General features: G+C 38.9%; 1 protein-coding gene across 2 annotated transcripts in view; it reads right to left on the bottom strand.

The window, feature by feature from the left end:
• March6 (membrane associated ring-CH-type finger 6) overlaps nucleotides 1-20,728 on the bottom strand; it is a 73,629-nt gene that overhangs the window by 32,216 nt on the left and 20,685 nt on the right. For both annotated transcript variants that reach the window (XM_029543877.1, XM_021208272.2), the window contains exons 2-10: nucleotides 20,187-20,283; nucleotides 16,322-16,395; nucleotides 13,705-13,848; nucleotides 11,585-11,657; nucleotides 9,319-9,487; nucleotides 6,358-6,547; nucleotides 4,481-4,542; nucleotides 3,159-3,191; nucleotides 1,050-1,101 (exon numbers count right to left, since the gene is read on the bottom strand). In XM_029543877.1, the coding sequence (XP_029399737.1) occupies nucleotides 1,050-1,101; nucleotides 3,159-3,191; nucleotides 4,481-4,542; nucleotides 6,358-6,547; nucleotides 9,319-9,487; nucleotides 11,585-11,657; nucleotides 13,705-13,848; nucleotides 16,322-16,395; nucleotides 20,187-20,283 (894 nt within the window). The remainder of the gene's footprint in view (nucleotides 1-1,049; nucleotides 1,102-3,158; nucleotides 3,192-4,480; nucleotides 4,543-6,357; nucleotides 6,548-9,318; nucleotides 9,488-11,584; nucleotides 11,658-13,704; nucleotides 13,849-16,321; nucleotides 16,396-20,186; nucleotides 20,284-20,728) is intronic.

Below are 20,728 nucleotides of genomic sequence, written 5' to 3' on the forward strand. Positions count from 1 at the left end.
GCCTGCCTCTGCCTCCCGAGTGCTGGGATTAAAGGCGTGCGCCACCACGCCCGGCTAAAACTTCAGCATTTTGTAACACCTAAAGAAGATTGAAAATCATCATCGGATAGAAGGACGAGGCCTACTAAAATATCACTCCACAGAGTCCTTACTTTTTTTTTCCTTCTGAGACAGGGCTTCTCTGTGTAGCCCTGGTTGTCCTAGAACTCACTTTGTGAACCTAGTTGGCCGGCCTGCTTTTGCCTCCTGAGTACATGTCACCACTGCCCAGCTCCCCGCGCCCCCCTGATTACTTTCTTGGTGTGAAGAGAAAATGAGAAGGTCATTAAACAATGGATAATATTATATGCTTCCTCCTATGTCACATTAAAAATCAAAATGTGCATACAATAACCTTCTCACAGATGTATGGAACCTGACCTGATCAGGCCCTTAATCTCCAATCTAGAAAGCATGGTAGACTGAGGATAAGGGTAGGGGGTCATCAAGAAAGTAGACATGGCATGTGAATCAACACAGCCATGTTCTAACAGAGTGGAATGGGAAACGGAAGAATATTTCAACTTCCCAGTAACGCACACATTTACTGGGACCATTATTTAAACAAACCAACTATAAAATGGCATTTAAGGGAACAACTCACAGATCATAAATATAATGGATTATTGAGAAATAATAAATGAATTTTACTAAGCTTTAGATGTAAAGATGACACTAATTAAATCAGAAAATGTAATTAAATTTTTCTATTAGAATTATTATATTTTTCTTTTCCTGAAGCCTTTCTAGCCAAATTTCAGTTTGTTCTTAGTAAGTTATCTTCTCCATACGTTAACAGTAAACAGCATAATAGATAAATAGGGCAAAAGATGATTCCACCACTAAGTAAAATACAGAGCATTTACTAGGGTCTGGCTCCTAAATCTATATTATATATTCCTTAATATTTCTAAGGTGCAAATAACACAAAAACTTGCAACAAGATTCCTAGCAAAGTCAAACTTCTTGTATGATAGCACACAAACTAAAAAAGCATAGGTACAACTTACCAAAAACAAGAATGAACAATGTATTTAAAGACACCACCCAGAACACATGTTCCTATGGGAGAAAGCATTAGTGTTAGTTCATGTTCCTTGAACAACTTCATCCACTTAAGTCATAGCTAACTCCTGAAAATAACTGACAGTAATTTTTAACATTTTACTTCTCATTGCACATCTCGTGAAAATTGAATACAAAAACAGAAATAACAGAATAATAAACAGAACAAATAATAATAAATAATAAATAAAATAATAAACAGAAAGTTCATATTTTTACATGCAGAAAATAAATCAATTTATAAAAATTTCCTTTTCAAAACTAATAGTTGCCCGACAGTGGTGTCACACGCCTTTAATCCCAGTACTCGGGGGCAGAGGCAGGTGGATTTCTGAGTTCGAAGCAGCCAGGTCTACAGAGTGAGTTCCAGGACAGCCAGGGCTACACAGAGAAACCCTGTCTCAAAAAACCACTAATCGTCTATCACAAATTACACAGATTTTTATAAATACTACCAGATTTCACTTAAATGACAATGAAAAGTTCCAAGTGGAAAAAAAGTTCATTCTAATCAATACATTAATGTCATCTACCGAGTGCTTCTCACATTCCCCGTGTTTCTTTCTGGACTTCAGCAAGTCCACTACTACTTAATATCCCTCCACCTCCCTAGCAACTGCTACACAGTCATCTCCAGTCCCTGCATTCTCCACCTGGTACCCTGGCTCTGCTGTGTCTCAGAAACACTGTCATATAGCCATCTGCTCCACTCAGTTATATAATTAGTTTACATTGTGTATACATATAGTTTCCCTTATATTATTCTATATTACACCTCCGAGATGTATGTATCCACCTGTTCCTGCAGCCATGTCATACACATGTTAGCCACATTCTACACTGACACGCTACACTGTCCGAGTTCAATCATCTGGGCCCACCAAGTACCCAACATGAAGACCATGAGCTTTCCAAAGGTGGGTTAGATGCAATGGTCTGACTTCTTTTGAGAAAAGTTGATCTGGTTGGGTTCCCTAGTCTTCCATAAATCAATCAGGCAAAAAACGTGATGAGTTATCCAAAAAGAATGACTGCCACATTCTGACCATGGAAGCACAATATTTTAAGTTTCTCTGCCTTAAAGGCTCCTAAACTCTCCCTATCCCAACATGCTTCAATCTCTTAAAAGATCATCTCTGAAGATGTCCCACTAATAGACTTCTGAGAAAGATTTAACAATCTTCTATGTCACACTGCAGTTTGTCATTGGGTCTCTAACACACACCTCTAACTTCCTGCCTCACATTTTCATTCTCTCATAATATATATAATTTTTAAAAAGATTTATTTTATATATGTGAGAATGCTGTAACTGTTTACAAACATACCAGAAGAGGCATTGAATCCCATGACAGATGGTTGTGAGCCACCATGTGGTTGCTGGGACTTGAACTATGGAAGTCCAGTCAGTGCTTTTAACCACTAAGCCAGCTCTCCAGCCTGAGCAGTGTATGTTCGTAACTGATGAGCCAAGTGTCCAGCCCAAGTGCTCTACTTTTAAGTTGTAGCTTTATAGGACACTAAGGTGGCTTATCATATAAAACTGCTTGCTGTGTATCCTGATGACCTAAGTTTGATCCCAGGTCCCACACTGGAAGGAGATAACAGACCCTGGCCTCTACATATGCTTATAAATATATTTTTTTTAAAAAATCAAAAACAAAAAACCATAAAATAAGAAATGAAGATGTAAGCTTTACTCCCATGGCAGATTTTCCAGATCAGACTGTGGCTTTGCCTATGGAACAGACAAGACTGCTTTGCCCTCAATGGTACAAGCATACAACCCAACTTTAAGCATCAAGTTCTTTTAACTACTATTAACTTTGGATATTTTCTTTCAAATATTTAGTAACTTTGTTTTTAAATAAGATTACCTTTAAATATTTCTAGTATTGTCAGTATATAAAATAAACTTTCAAACATGAAGTAACCAAAAGTCAAAGGTTACTTTGACTTTTAGTATAAAAAAAGAGCATACTCCATGAATTTGAGGTTACCAAATAACAAAGACAAATAACTCATAATTCTATCAAAAGTCATATTCCACTTACCAGGAAAACTAGTGATCCATCAAGTCCAAGCATCTAAATTAAAAAATAATATGGCTTAATTTAAGATGCAGTAGGACATATACAATCACCAAACCCAGACGCTTTTGTGGACGCCAACAAGAGCTTACTGACAGAAGCCTGTTATAACTGTCTCTGGAGAGGCTCCACCAGTGCCTGACACATAAGTGGATGTTCACAGCCATCCACTGGACTCAGCACAGGGGCCCCAATGAAGGAGCTAGAGAAAGTACCCAAGGAGCTGAAGGGCTTTATAGCCCCATAGGAGGAACAACAATATGAACTAACCAGTACCGCCAGCGCTCCCTGGGACTAAACCACCAACCAAAGTGTACACATGGAGAGACCCATGTCTCTAGCTGCATATGTGGCAGAGGCCCTTGGTTCTGTGAAGGCTCTATGCCCCAGTGTAGGGGAATGCCGGGGCCAAGAAGCAGGTGTGGGTGGGTTGGTGAGCAGGGGGAGGGGAGAGGGGAGAGGGGGTTTTCAGAAGGGGAAACCAGGAAAGGGGACATTTGAAATGTAAATAAATATCTAATTTTAAAAAAAGAAAAAAAGAAAAAAAAAAGATGCAGTAGGGCTTCCTTTTCTTATAGAAAGATTTGCTTTCCTATCAGTATCATTAAACAGTTTCTCATCACTACTCTCTAACCCTATTATTCCCAGAATGTTTTTAAAAAAACAAAATCTGTGTATTCAAGCATTACTACACTCTGGGTCTCCCTTTACCCTAAGTCACATGGAAGATATCATCTGGAAGTGTTCCATCTTGTGCAGACAGGGGTGTGTGTCTGTGCTCCCAACACCAGAGCAGTTACTGAGATGGAGAGTGAACTCTGTCAGGCAGCTGGCAGGGAGCTCAGTGAAAGCTTGGGCTGCCTAGCATGCCAAGGCCATGGGTTTGTATGTATGCCCAATACTGCAAAAGAATAGAGTACCCATTCTGACTTAAACTCTTACATTAAATAGAGCCAGTCATAACTTCACTATATACTTACTTTATTTTCATCAATTAGTATATGGAAATCCTGTTTAAATTTAAGTTTTTACTTAATTTTTCTCAAGTCTACAATATCAGGGCAAACTGCCCCCATGGAGCAAGGTTTGTACTAAAGGCAGAAAACAGACTTCTGTCATCATCTTTACCACAAGTTGTACATCACTTGATTTTCTGTAGAAATTAAATCCTAGTAACTGTCTTTATCAAATTTAAATATGAAATTTGTGTTCATAGTTAAATATGCCAAACTTCAAAATGCATCTTAGGATTAAACACAAGGACATGTGATAGTGAAAGTTCTTACTCTTTCCCAAGTAAGCTCTTCTGCAGCCCGGTCCCACTCTAAAGCATTCCAGTTCATGTCATCTGAAAATACAATTGCACATTCAAGATTACTAACATATACTACACCATAGCCAATAAAAGCCAATTTTAATTACAATATATTGAGAAGCTGAACCACATTTAAAATTTTGTAAGACATAAATTACTAACTAGGTTGTAAGTCCTATATATGAATACATACTACTACTTCTTCTTTTTTTTTTTTTTAATGTTTTTCAAGACAGGGTTTCTGTGTAGCCCTGGCTGTCCTGGAACTCACTAAGAGATTAACCCTCCTTTGAATTACTAAGTTAGCACAGGATGAAGGTACAGACGCAGAGCTCATCAGTGGTTAACACCAGTCCCAGCTGTGCTGATGGACTCCATCTGCTCCCAGCACTACTCACAGCTGGTGCCTCCCAACGGCCTGGACTCCAGCTCTAGGGAGCTGCCCTCTTCTGGTCTCCACCGGCACTATACACACACACAAATACAAACCCAGAGACCATAGACACAACTAGAAATAATATGTACATTTAAGATGTCAGAGCTGAATCAGGTGGTAAAAAGCATGTGATTCCACCACTCACAAGGCTGAGGCAGATGAATTACAAGTTCTGAATCAGCCTGGACTATAGAGCAAGATCTGTCCCAAGAACAAGGCAGACAGGGATTAAATAGCAAACACAGAGGAGTGTGCAGGATGTGCTATGTTTTACTCTTACTGCAGTAGCAAAGTATCTAAGGACTTAAGTCAAAGCAGAAGAATACTGTGAACACCAGATAGGGAAGGACCAGAAAGCGGAGCCTACTCAGAGCTGCTGCCGACGGCAAGTGACTGCCACGCACTACAACAGCAGCTGAGCATGCTGTTTTCTCTGAGCCTTGGATCTTTCCCAGGGAGCTTTTTGCTCCCCAGTATGACTTTGTTTCTTATCTTTCAAAAGGTCTCAGCTCAAAAGCCACTTATTGTGAGTTTCCAGGGAAACCTTATTTATTTAAAACAAGTATCAGTCTGGCAGTAGCAGTGCACACCTTTATTCCTAGCACTTGAGAGGCAGAGGCAGGCAGATTCTGTGAGTTCAAGGCCAGCCTCATCTACAGAGTAAGCTTCAGAACTGCCAAGGTGACACAGAAAAACCCTGTCTTGAAAAACCAAATAGACAAACAGAGAGTATCCTCAGAGCACCCATATACACCAATACAATGTTATGTCCCCTACTCTTCCCTAGACCAGAAGCTCCCAGGAAGGCAGGCCCAGGCATTTTGTTCACAGCTGTATACTTGGTCTCAGACACTAGCTGAGTGGACTCAACAGTAACACAAGAGGACAAGCAGTGAGCTCTGACAACTGAACACATATTTTACCCTCCAGAGTTCCTATTTATAGAAAATAAAAATGGTTTCCAGAGGTGGCACCTGGCCTGCAGTGTCCACTACAGTTTTTTTCCATTTGAAAAGTGCAGTAACACCATGAAAGCAGAAGGGGGGAGGGGGAACCAGGCACTCAACCATTTTTTCCCAACCATCTAATTTACAGACAAACAGATGGACAGACAAACGGAAGGAAGGAAGGAAGGAAGGAAGGAAGGAAGGAAGGAAGGAAGGAAGGAAGGACAGACGGACAGACAGTAGGTCAGTCCTGTATAAAGAATTGTAGTACACATGTTCCCTCTTTCACAGAAAGCAACTTACATACATGTATGTTCATAAATATTAGCTTGTCAAAACAGAAACAGGTCATAAACAGAATTTGAATGCATCATAAAACATGAAAACATTACTCTCTATCTTCAGTGCAAGCTAAAAATAACTGGCAGCCCTCAAGAATGAGCAAGGGCACGGAGCAGCCATTACCTTGGGCCCCATTGTTGGCATCAGCAGCATCTTCTACACCCGCGTCATCTTCCTCCTCATTGTCCTCCTCCTCCTCTTCTGCTTGACCGTCCTGTGCATCAGGATTCTCACCCAGAACTGCATTCTCACCTGCTGGGTTAGCTGGCTGTTCAGCAGCAGGGTTTTCTGCACCATTTCCTCCTACAGGAGCCTAAAACGAGAGAAAAGCCCAGGAATTCACTTACTTGGCATGCATCACCACTGCTCGGCATGGACTCACTTTTCAATGTCCACATTTCAGAAAGCACTACAGTCCTGAGGAGGTGGTTTCTGTGGGCAAAGGACCAGGTTTTGGACTCCCAGGACCCACTTAAGCTGGGCACAGTAATGTTCCTGTAATGCTGTGCTCCAGCATGGAAACAGGACGTGGGACAGAAGCACCCTGGAAGCTTGTGGAACAGCCAACAGAGAATCTAAGACCCTGTCTCCAGTAAGGGAGAGGGCAAGGGTAATACCAAGTTGCCCTCTGACCCTCACATGCACACCATGGCACATGCACAGCCACACTTATACATGTAACATGGGGACGCACAGCAAATACAAAAGCAGTATAAAATATGGGCTGATAAATCTGGCTACTTTAGGGACAAAAAACATTTTTAAAACTGTATGCACATGGACACACACACACATCTTGATTGGCTGCAATTGAACATCTGAGTAAATGATTTCTAGTTGACCTAGAGACTGGGATTTATCAATTATCAAATGCACTTTCTTCTACATCTTCCCTTAGAATACCCAACCAGCATGGTGGCCCAAAGTGGCAATCCCAGATACTGCAGGGGAAAAGATCTGAGGCAGGAGGACTATAAATTTGAGGCCTTCTGTTGGACTTGACCAGACCTTTCCAGTCTCACAGGAAAATAAAAGGACTGAAGATGTAGCTCTAAGGGATGGTAGGTACACAGCAAGTGAGAAGCCCTGAACTCAATCCTCAATAACAGAAAACATTAACAAATCAAAGTCCTGCCAATAACTAAATGCAAAGATATAATTATAATTAACTGTTAAGTTAAAACATAATTCACTTTGATTTAATGAGAATTCTAAAAGAAGACTACATGAAATGCTTCAAAATATGAGGTATAAAAACAACAGTGCTGGGCCGGGCGTGGTGGCGCACGCCTTTAATCCCAGCACTCGGGAGGCAGAGGCAGGTGGATTTCTGAGTTCGAGGCCAGGCCAGCCTGGTCTACAAAGTGAGTTCCAGGACAGCCAGGGCTATACAGAGAAACCCTGTCTCGAAAAACCAAAAAAAAAAAAAAAAAAAAAAAAAAACAGTGCTGATCTTAAACTAATAGCAGTACCTGCATAGGCATTGTAGTGCACCCTCACTACTCCTGGGGCAAAGGGCGGAAGAATGTGAGTTTGAGACTCGTTTGGGCTACACATCAAGACCCAGGGGTGTGGCTCAGAGGTAGAGTGCTCGCCCAGCATGCACAAGGCCTTCCGTTCCATCCCCAGAACCAGTGTGGACCAGAGCTTTCGGTGTTGAGTTCATACATATGCTTTCCAAAGGCCAAGGTGTACTCTGATTTCATTAAGTCTGAAATCCTTTTCTGCTACAGTCTAAATATTTTTAAAAAGAAAAAAACAAAAACAAAAAACAAACAAAAAAAAACCCCACCAGATCACAGGAACAAAGATTAATTATAATTGAATAGTTTGTGACCAACTTTGTCACTTTACTAAGTAGTTAATGTGTAACCTTCTTGGCCCTAAGTTCCCAGCATTCGAGATACTAAAAATCACTTGATATACTGTCCTGGTAACAGTCTGGCAGGTACCCTTGTATCTGAGCATGTTATTATCACTTTTAGGAAAACTGCCACAATTCTTCCTAGTGTGTTATGTGTGCACATGCCCTCATACATAGATCTAAACACGCTGCATGTGTGGAGGTGACAGGACTTTTCTCTGTCCACTGTCACTTCCGGGGAATCCAAGCTAGCTAGCTAACTATCTAGCTAGCTTAGGGTGCAAGCACGTCTACTGTGACTGGACCAAATTTTCTACTTTTGAGAAGGTTCTTCCTGCACAGCAGAAAAGAAAAGGCATTTCACATGAAGAAGAAAGCTGGGATAGGTAGAGAGCACTCCTAAGTGCTGTGGAGCAAGTCAGAAATCTCCTAGGAAGTTGTTTCTCCTGTGTCTGTGTGTGTGCGCGCGCGCGTGCACACACATGCCTTGAAAAGGGGTCTCTCTACTGTGTAGCCCTCGATCTGTTCTGGATTACAGGCATGGCCACCACTCAGATAAATATATAGATGAGGTTGTTTGTTACCTTCCAGGCCCAAGTGAACCAGCTGACTCAGACAAAGACAATGGAAGAGTATTTACTATTCCCTCTAACACTGTTCCCAGTCTAGCAAGAACATTAAGAGAATATACAGTATTTTGAATATACAATATACAAAATATTGTATATTGTAAGGCACATAAAGGTCAAGGGTTTGGATCACAGAGGGTGAAAGGACTTTCATGTGCTGCCCCTATAAGGCACATGGCAAGTGAGGGTGTACTGGATAGTTTTGTGTCAACTTGACACAGCTGGAGTTATCACAGAGAAAGGAGCTTTAGTTGGGGAAATGCCTCCATGAGATCCAGCTGTGGGGCAATTTCTCAATTAGTGATCAAGGGGGAAATGCCCCTTGTGGGTGGGACCATCTTTGGGCTGGTAGTCTTGATTCTATAAGAGAGCAGGCTGAGCAAGCCAGGGGAAGCAAGCCAGCAAAGAACATCCCTCCATGGCCTCTGCATCAGCTCCTGCTTTCTGACCTGCTTGAGTTCCAGTCCTGACTTCCTTTGGTGATAAACAGCAATGTGGAAAATGTAAGCGGAATAAACCCTTTCCTCTCCAACTGCTTCTTGGTCATGTTTGTGCAGGAATAGAAACCCTGACTAAGACAGAGGGGCTTACCTCATTTTGGTGGTGTCCAGCAGCATTGAAGGGTGGAGCAGCATGCTCCAGCCAAATTGGGGCTCCCCCGTGGACTATCTGCTCTCGTAACCACACCAGGCTGATGAATGCACAAAGTGTGCATGTCACCACAAAACAGCCCTGCAAGCAATCTGCCAACAAATTTTCCCTATTTTAAAATAATAATAATAATTAGACACAGTTAACTCCAAAAAACACTTGAAAAAACAATTAGAAAAACAAATCTTAATTTTTCAGTAAAATGCAGTTGCTTCAAAATGATGCTGAAATTCTAACTTGTAAGCTAGATAATATGTACATTTATATATTTATATTATTATATACTTATATTGAGTAGATATAAAATACATCAGATTATACAGCTATTAACGATCCAGCCTATTCTTCTAGCATGGCTAAGAAACAGGAGTATAAGCAAAAAAGAAGAGAGGAGAAAGGAGGGGAGGGGAGAAAATCCAACAAAAGCAAGCATTTCATTTATAAAATTTACTAAATTTAGGTGAGCAAGTATGCTTGGTCCTTTTAACAGAACTTTCATGTTTAACCAACACAGAAGTACATATATGAGCAAGCTCATCAATGAGACAGGTAGGAAACTCACTAGTGCCTGGTCGAATAGCAACATAAAGAAAAAAGGCTAGAAGACATTTAGCACACTGTGGATCAGAAGGAGAAACAATATACGGCACAGAAACTCTTCACAGAGCAAATCTAGTTTTAATGCTACCTCAAAAATAACAAGTCAAGTCAACCCCAGAGAGGTAGAGTGTGATTCCGTTGGGAAACCTCCCAGGGGAGCATGAGACTTGTAACACTCGGAAGTTTTGCTCCGTCTTTCTGGAGAGACTCACCCTTCACTGTCAATGTCTGACTCCAGAATAACTCAAAAATATTGATAGACTTTAAAAAATTGATTCCTTTTGTGTCCATGTAAGAAAAGGTCAATTTGAAAGGCCTTGCTCAGCCTATCAGCTCCACACTTTAACTCTCAAGGCCCCTAAAGAGGTCCCATCTGCAGTGTCTCAAAGATCAAAGGAGGATTCCTAACCATAGCTTATTAAAGGCTCCTCTACACCATCAAAATCATGATGAGTTGGGGCTGAAATAGCTCTTCTCTAACCCTTTCTCTAATACCTTCAAACTGAATTAGCATCACGTTTGCCTAGTCTTAAGGAGAGAAGATGCCCAAGTACCAGAGGCTAGGCAAGGCCTTGGGAGCTCCCAGTCTCCCAAGTCACCGTGCTGCCCAAGTCCACCTTGTAGAGAAGCCCCATTAGCCTTCTAGAAGATAAAAGGCCATGTGGAGAACTAAGGCACCTCAGACAGGTCCTTCTTAGACAAAGTCCAGTAATACATGTGTGACCTAAGCAAGCTTAACTAAAGCCAAGCTCCATTTCTGACATCCAGAATTATGAACAAATCAAATGGCAGCTGTCTGACACCATTATGTCCGAACTTTGCAGCAAGAAAGAAGATGGTTTGCCTGGAGATGACCTAACTCACCCACACACAGCATGCTGCCAGATGTGGTAGATATGCAAATTTTCAGGAAAACACTGTCTCCCATAGATTACAGAAGAATACTCAGTGCGGGGCCAAGAGTGCTCACAATTCTATCTGACAACCCCCACTTAGCACTCTTCTCTGAGTAGTCTAATGAAGGAGGTGGCCCATAACCAGTCAGATGACATGTCAACACAGGGCCAGCAAAATGCTCACAACATGAAAGGAAAAGCTACAGTGAACAAGTTTTTAATGTGGTTTAACAATAATCTTACTAACAGTTTAAAATTATGTTAAACATTCAAATCCAGTAGCATACAACTCAAACTGCATGAAATATTTTAGTTTTACATGTCCTTCCAAAGGCTCCTTAAATTCTTCTGCTTTAAAAGAAACAGAACTTACACATACCAATTTCTACTATATCAACAAAACTGTAGTTAGGGAAAAAAATGAATTGGAGTTCTTAGATGAATCTTCAAGTAATAAGATTAAATACATGAACCAGACATGGTGGCACACACTTTGATCCCAGCCCTCAGAAGGCAGGTCAGGAAGATCTCTATGAGTTTAAGGCCAGACTAGTCTACAGAGCAAGTTCCCTAGAATAGCCAGGGATGTTATATGACAGAGAAACCCTACCTCAAAATAAAACAACACAAAACAAACAAAACAGAGTGAATACATGAGAAAAGACATCCTTTTACAGTGCCCAAACTTCCCCCTCAGAGTTAATACTCACGTTGACAGCATGTCGAGTGGCAGTGTCAGTAGTGAGCTCACGGAGCCAGTAAACAAGCACTTGTAGATGCGGCCTACAAACAGGGGCATAATGGCACAGTCACAACCAGCATCATATACTCACAGCTGCCTCAAGGAAACAGAGGTAAAGTCGAACAACATGGACACCAATAAAGTAAGTATTTTTGGTCTTGTAGGCCTGGGTCTCGATGGTTTAGTTTTGGTTGTTTTATATTTGCTTGGGGGTGGGAAGGGTTGCTCACACCCAGAGACCATGGTTTGAGTGTGGGGGTCAGAAGACAACTCTCTGGAGTTGAGTTTTACACTCCTCCTACTGTGGATTAGAGGGAGACGCTCAGAGGCCTGTGTGATGAGCGTGTTTGCCTGCTGAGGCGTCTCACTGGCCTCAAACCACTACTCCAAGAGAATTTTAAAATGTGAGCAAATCACTAAGTTCTCCATGACAATGTTGGCTGGTCTTTGCAGAAACAAGATCGAAACTTAGGGCCTCACACATGAGCTCTACACTGAGCTACATTAACTCTAGGTATCTTACACTTGTTTGTTTTTTGTTTTTGTTTTTTTTTTAAGATTATTTATATAAATACACTATAGCTGTCTTCAGACACGCCGGAAGAGGGCATCGGATCCCATCACAGATGGTTGTGAGCCACCATGTGGTTGCTGGGAATTGAACTCAGGACCTCTGGAAGAGCAGCCAGTGCTCTTAACCACTGAGCCATCTCTCCAGCCTCTTACACTTGTTTTTTGTTTGTTTGTTTGTTTGTTTTTTGATTTTCGAGACAGGGTTTCTCTGTATAGCTCTGGCTGTCCTGGAACTCACTCTGTAGACCAGGCTGGCCTCGAACTCAGAAATCCGCCTGCCTCTGCCTCCCAAGTACTGGGATTAAAGGCGTGCGGCACCACGCCCGGCTACCTTACACTTGTTTTTATTGCATGAGTTTAAATATTGGGGAAGCACTAAATTAATCATATAGATCAGAAGATGAAGACTGCTCTTTAAACTAGAACTACAAAATTCGGTAACTACTCATAAAAACAGAAGATTTCAGCATGGGAAACACATCTTTGAACTACGATGCTTCTTCAGCACAGTGCGTAATCTTATGACACCTTCAGAGGACAATCCCAGCCACCTCAGCGAAACTAACAGTTCAAAGCTGTTCTAATCTCCACACGCACCGAGTCACAAAAGCACACACATACAGAAATAATTGCTTTAAAAAGACTTTGGGGGAGGGAAAAAAAGAAAAGAAAAGAAAAGAAAAGAAAAGAAAAGAAAAGAAAAGAAAAGAAAAAGAAAAGAAAAGAAAAGAAAAGAAAAGAAAAGAAAAGAAAAGAAAAGAAAAGAAAAGAAAAGAAAAGAAAGGACAAACATTTCCAAAAGGCCTCAGACAAAGACCAAGCTTACAGTCTTGGAGGGAAAAGGCAAGCATAAAGAATTCACTTGCTGAGGTTTGGTCTGTAGCTACGTATTGTAATATTAAATTCTATACCCAAAGGTAGAGGCCTACAAGTGATGTCTCACATTTACTAGCTTTTATTGTCCAAACCTTGCTCCTTAAAACAATTAGTCAAATAAAAATGGCTATAGCCAATTACTGGTGGGATTAGGGGTAGGCAGATTTTTGAGATACCAGGTTGAGCCTGGCAGAAGGGAGAGAGAGCAGAAAAGGAAGAGGAGAGAGAAGGTGCCAAGAGGAGAGGTAGCATGAGCACATGGCCAGGAGAAATAGCAAGGATTTGAGGTATACCACTGGGGTGCTAACCAGGCCAGCAGTTAGAAAAGCAGATTGGGGTGACCCCCTCCCCAGTAATTGTCAAAGCCAAATAAAGTAAGCTCAGTCTGAGTCCCATTTACTTTTAAACTAGTCAGGAATAAGCTTACAGTACTCCTACTACATTCACTGAAACTCTGTGTATGATCTCTATCAATACTGATTCCCCTTCCTTCCTCCAGAAAAAAACTACTGAAGATGTTTTCTTTCCTAATACATGGTATTATAAATAAGTAAACATCATTCACAGAAGTAGGCAACATTTAAAATATTAAACAGTTATAAAATGTTAAATAACTCTGGAAGAGACATGAATACTCACATGCTGTAAGAGGAACAACTCCCAGCCATGCAAAGGCCACAAGTGTGTAATGAAACCAGTATCGTATTGCAGTGCCAATACTTGTAACCAGTCCAGCAAATATGTCTTGGATTGGAAGCCGTGAAGGCATATCTGGAGAATAAACTATAAGAGAAAAATTTCTCAGGATTTCATGAGAATTTTTAAGTGACTTAATTCATAAATACAACATAGAGATACTATACTTAAGTATTTTTCCTATAAACTACTGAATTTCAAATCATTATAACACCAGTACATTTATATGAGTCGTTTATGTATCCAAGCCACAACTAAAATATGGACATGGACAAAGACAGTCCCACTGACAGGGAAAGGCGTCAGGAGGGAAAGCATCTACTTCCTCAGCTCACAGCCGTGAGTCTCAGACAATGTTACTTTACACATGTGTAACAGGTCAGCCATTTAGGACCTGGCTTCTCCAGCTATAAAGGCCCCAATTTCGGACACAAGCGCAAAAGGAACTCTGCAGGCATGTTACCAGAGGACTGTCTACACATGAGTGGTAGACACATCATCCCAATGGCCTGTGACAGCAATTTCACTGGAACAAACAGCTCACTGATGTCACTGAACTAACTCTCTCAATTCTAACACCATACACTTTCATTTTCAAATTATCAATTCAGACATCTTTGTAATATGTAATTTAGATGTGGTTCAAAAATATCCCCACATTAAAAAATATCTTTTTAAGAATTATTCTAGTAAAAACTACTTTATTAAAAAAGCTCTACTCCAGATAATACACATTGTCTTTCAAACACCTCTTTCTCCAAAGAGGCCAAAACAAGGAATGGTCATATAAAATCAATTATCTAAAGTTACAAAACGGGGCCAGAGAGGAGAAAAATAACTAAAACTATACTAAACAAAAAGACCATGCTGGGTGTTATCTCAAATTTAAAAAAACAAAAAACAAAAAACACCTTTAAGAGTGGTCCCACAAACTATTCAGCTACAAACAAGAAAAAAGCAATAACAAAGGGTAAGTCTGTCCTCGCTGCAGATCACCCGGCTGACAGGACACTCGGTGTGAAGGACAGCACAGCTTCTTGACAAAGGTCCACAGGAAGCTTTGCAGGAGTGTTAAGAGGAAAGTAAGCCTATGGAGTGAGCTTTTTTTGGCCTCAAGGTACAAGACCACAGGTATTAAGGTGTGCTACAAATTTTCACAAATAGTAACATGCTTATGCACCAGAGAAAATTAAAGACTGTGAAAGAATACAAGTAATATTTTTGCTGGTGAAGAATAAACAAAATGCAGTAACTTCAATCATCCTTGCTTGTCAGATATCAAGTAAAACTAATGATAAGTTACAGTATTCGCACTGAGGAGCACAAGAGTCTTTTTTTAAAAAAAAAAGTAAGATACAAAAAAACAGGTGCAATGTACTAGGATCTCAGCATGAAAAACTGTGCTTCAATTTCTTAATAATTTGCCAGGACAGTCCTGTTTATTTGATATAACAGTCACAATAGAATCAATAGGCACATATATTATAATTAAAATTTTAAACATCTGAAAAATATTTCTTCTAGCTTTACAAAACATGGACTCAGAAGTTTGTTTGCTGGGGCTGAAGATAGCATATAAACATGAAAATCAGTTAGGATCCTCAGCATCCACACAGTGCTGGGCAGGCATGGAAGCCATGGCCTGCCTACAACCTCAGCACTCACAAGGTGAGGATAGCAGATCTTAGGGCACTCTTGCTAGCCAGACTTGCTGAGGTGAGGAGCTGTGAGTCCAAATGAGATTCCATAATATCTGTTAAAAGGCAATAAAATCAAGGGCATCCCAGCACTCAAGAGGCAGAGGCCAGTGAATCTCTGAGTTTGAGCCTGTCCTGTTCTAGAGTGAGTTCCAGGACAGCCTAGGCTGTCATACAGGGCTTGAAAATGAACACCCCATATCCATCTTTGGCGCATACACATACATGCATCATACTCCTCCCTACACACACATGTATATGCACACCCACAAAAACACACATGCACATACATTCTTAAAAGTTGGTTTCAAAAAGAAAAAAAACACATGCTCTAAGACTTGTTCTTTTTAATATCACAGTTTTAACTCAGAAAAGAGATCAAACTGAACACACTAGATTCTGATGAAAGCAAGGCATCATTGTTTTTGCAGAGAGATAATGACTCATAGAAGGAAGTAACGTTTTAGAGACACATTCTGAAAAATCAATAGATAAAATTAAAACTGACAGGATTTCTTTTTTAAAAGACTAAGAAAAGAAAACAGAATATAGCAAAGATGAGAGCATAGACAAAATGAGATAGGCTATTGAGTTGAAAACCAAATGCAATTAAGTGATGGGTTTTCACAAGCACTCACTAGACACCTCTGCAGATGTTAAAGCTTGTCTGCAACCAAGCAAAAACATAAAGAAAACAAAACAGCCTATAAAGCATAATTCTTAAAATAGCCTTCTAAGTGGAACGGGCTTTTTTCTATTACTATCAAAGACAATGACATTGAAAATTATTGCTTTCAAACTCTAAACACCTTTTGTTGCCAGAAATAAGAAAAAAATGTAGTGAAAATTTCAAACAAACTTACTTGGTGTGAAAGCAAATCTGTGCTTGCATAATTCACAGTATTCTTTTCGACTATGTTTCAACCACTGAACTAAGCTGTAATTACAAATACATTCATAAATACAGTGTTTAAAACAAAGCAATATCAGAGTTTCATTAAAAACCCATGTTATTAAATTTTTTGTATTACCGAACTTTTATAGGTTTCAACATTTCAAACAAGGAATATTTTATCTTTTTATATACCCTGTCTAAGAGGATAAAACTTAAAAACAGCTAAATATAAAACCAGCATGTACTGTACTAATAAAAAGATTTAATTAACCTAAATTCTAATCTCTTCTGAGCTAAATGAATACTAAAAAGTACTAAATAACTCAGGGGTCAGGATCAGTTTGGATCACCCTGGCCTCACCGTGCTCACATGTAGTGAGCAGGCCTGAATTCCCGTCCTGCCCTGGGAAGCATGTGTCTTAGACAAGTCATTTCTTCTGTCCATGCTCTGCTTCTTCATCCACATAATAATGCTGCAGACTTTTCTTGCAAAGAGTAAGTGACTTAAGATGTATAAAACAGGGGTTGGTGAGATGGCTCAGCAGTTTAGAGCACTGGCTACTCTTTCAAAGGTCCTGAGTTCAACTTCTCATGGTACAATGACACGGTGGCTCACAACCTCTGTAAAGGGACCTGATGCCATCTTCTGTCAGATTTCCTCATCTGTCCCTCAGGCATACATGCAAATAGAGCACTCATATACATAAAATATGTAAGTAAATTAAGAAAAAGTAGACGTGTAAAGCATCAAAGACAGTTCTTGTCACAGAGTATTTAATTAATATAAACTATTATGCCACTGGAAGCCAGAAAAGCATAATTATTCCCATGAACAAAACAAGTTCTCCATGCTAGAAATAAACAAGACGATCATTAGCATATCCACAATATACCAAAATAACATTCCAGGTATTAAACTATGGTTGATTTCTTTTTAAACTTTCAACTTCTGTAACAAAAGTTTTAAAAATAGTGAAATGGGGCAAGTTTACTGAAATGATCATTCTTATTAGAGATGAAAAAATTGAATTTAAGAGATCTTGCATAGATGCAAGAATCACCAACAGAATACAAGAGATAGAAGAGAGAATCTCAGGAGCAGAAGACACCATAGAAAACATTGACACAACAGTCAAAGAAAAATGAAAAATGAAAAAAGGAAAAAGCTCCTAATCCCAAAACATCCAGGAAATCCAGGACACAATGAAAAGACCAAACCTAAGGATAATAGGTATAGAAAAGAATGAAGATTCCCAACTCAAAGGGCCAGTAAATATCTTCAACAAAATTATAGAAGAAAACTTCAATAACCTAAACAAAGAGATGTCCATGAACATACAAGAAGCCTACAGAACTCCAAATAGACTGGACCAGAAAAGAAATTCCTCCTATCACATAATAATCAAAACACCAAATGCACTAAACAAAGAAAGAATTTTAAAAGCAGTAAGGGAAAAAGGTCAAGTAATATATATAAAGGCAGACCTATCAGAATTATACCCGACTTCTCACCAGAGACTATGAAAGTCAGAAGATCCTGGCAGATGTCATACTAACCCTAAGAGAACACAAATGCCAGCCCCGGCTATTATACCCAGCAAAACTCTCAATTACCATGGAGGGAGAAACCAAGATAGTCCATGACAAAACCAAATTTACACAATTTCTTTCCATAAATCCAGCCCTACAAAGGATAACAGATGGAAAACAACAACACAAGGGGAGAAATTACACCCTAGAAAAAGCAAGAAAGTAATCTTTCAACAAACCCAAAAGAAGATAGCCACACAAACATAATTCCATTTCTAACAACAAAAATAACAGGAAGTAACAATTACTTTTCCTTAATATCTCTTAACATCAATGAACTCAATTCCCCAAAAAAGATATAGACTAACAGACTGGATACATAAACAGGTCCCAGCATTTTGCTGCATACAGGAAACACACTTCAGTGATAAAGACAGACACTACCTTAGAGTAAAAGGTTGAAAAACAATTTTTCAAGCAAATTGTCCCAAGAAACAAGCTGGAATAGCCACTCTAATATCGAATAAAATCAACTCTCAACCAAAAGTTATCAAAAAAAGATAAGGACACTTTATACTGGTCAAAGGAAAAAAATCTACCAAGATGAACTCTCAATTCTGAACATCTATGCTCCAAATGCAAGGGCATCCACATTCATAAAAAAAAATTTACTAAAGCTCAAAGCACACATTGTACCCCACACAATAATAGTGGGAGATTTCAACACTCCACTCTCAGCAGTGGACAGATCGTGGAAACAGAAACTAAACAGAGACACAGTGAAACTAACAGAAATCATGAACCAAATGGATCTAATAGATATTTATAGAAAATGTCATCCTAAAGCAAAAGAATATATCTTCTTCTCAGCACTTCACCGTACCTTCTTTTGTGACCATATAATCGGTCACAAAACAGGCCTCAACAGATACAAGAAGACTGAAATAACCCCATGCACCCTATCAGATCACCACAGACTAAGGCTGGTTTTCAATACCAACAAAAATAACATATACACATGGAAGCTGAACATCGCTCTACTCAATGATAACCTGGTCAAGGAAGAAGTAAAGAAATTAAAGGCTTTTTAAAATTTAATGAAAATGAAGGTACATCATACCAAAACTTATGGGACACAATGAAAGCAGTGGTAGGAGGAAAACTAACAGTTCTAAGTGCCTCCAAAAAGAAACTGAAGAGAGCTTACACTAGCAGCTTGACAGCACCCATGAAAGCTCTAGAACAAAAAGAAGCAAATATACCCAAGAGGAGTAGATGGCAGGAAATAATCAAACTCAGGGCTGAAATCAAGCAAATAGAAACAAAAAGAACTATACAAAGAATCAACAAGACCAGGAGCTGGTTCTTTGAGAAAAATCACCAAGATAGATAAACCCTTAGCCAGATTAACCAGAGGGCACAGAGACAGTATCCAAATTAATACAATCAGAAATGAAAAGGGAGATATAAAAACAAAATATATCTTTAAATAATTATTCTGTTTGTTTAAGGTTAACAGCAGAAAATATTAAAATGTTCTACAAACATCATGGAAATATTGATAATTTTTCTCACTGTGCTTGAAATCAGCATTTTCTTAATAGTTTTTCCTATTTTGAAATTTTTAAAATATACTTACTGCTAAAATAATTTCTCTACTAGAAACTGATAATCTTTTTTTTAAGACTTTTATTTTTTATTTTTTTAAAGATTTATTTATTTATTATATGTAAGTACACTGTAGCTGACTTCAGACACCCCAGAAGAGGGCATCAGATCTCATTAAGGATGGTTGTGAGCCACCATGTGGTTGCTGGGATTTGAACTCAGGACCTCTGGAAGAGCAGTCAGTGCTCTTAACCGCTGAGCCACCTCTCCAGCCCACTGATAATCTTTTTAAGTAAACTGATTGTTAGACATTGTACACAGATATATAATGTGTTTTAAATACTCTTTCACTAGTCATGTGGTATCATATAAGGGCTTTTGAATATATTAATGATTCATTTTTAATATTTTATGTTCTTTTATTACGCTTAACTCCCAAAGATTATTTTGTATGTTTTGTAACAATTCAATGTTCAACATTAGATATAGGATTCTCAGTTGTGGATAGTATTAAATACTCATAAATGGTATTTTTAGGGTATGAAAAGATATGAATATAAAAGTTGAACAAAATTTTTATGTATTATTTGATTCTCAAAATGCTCAATAATGTTTGATGTATAAAATTCATTTAAATAATAAAAAATTAAGAAAAAATTGAATTTAAGAATTATACAATTTTTCAAATGACTTACCATTCTTGATGAATAAATTTAATACTGCCAGTACATACACAAGGATGATAAAGAGGTTTCTCGGGTGTTCCTTCTGACCGACACACTCTACATATATCTGATAATAAAGGAGGAAAAAAATGGAATTACCTTTGGGAATAACTTTTATACAAAAAGACCAACAAAACAAGAATATTTTGTGTTAAAGGTAAAAATCTATCACATTAAACAATAAGATGAAGAGCTGAAAATTGTGAGAAAACTAATAGTTAAGGGTGCACCTGAATCTAAGTACATTCCTTCAAAATGGATTAAAACAAGTTGTTCCTTAGAAAGGTCTGTAAGTGAAATTGAAAAATTAAAAGAAAAATTATCTACATTTGCATTTTCCTGTAACAATCAAATAAGTAGAATCATGTCATCTAGCCACAAATAATAGTGTCCCAACAGTGCAACTTTTAAAAAGTCTAAATTCAGTTCTAAAGAGTTTAACAACACAAAAACATCTGAGGGAAGGAAAACTGAATATAGATATATGGTTTTTCGAGGCAGGGTTTCTCTGT

This window comes from Mus pahari, chromosome 11 (assembly GCF_900095145.1).
Source record: "Mus pahari chromosome 11, PAHARI_EIJ_v1.1, whole genome shotgun sequence".
In the NCBI taxonomy this organism is placed as follows: Eukaryota; Metazoa; Chordata; class Mammalia; order Rodentia; family Muridae; genus Mus; species Mus pahari.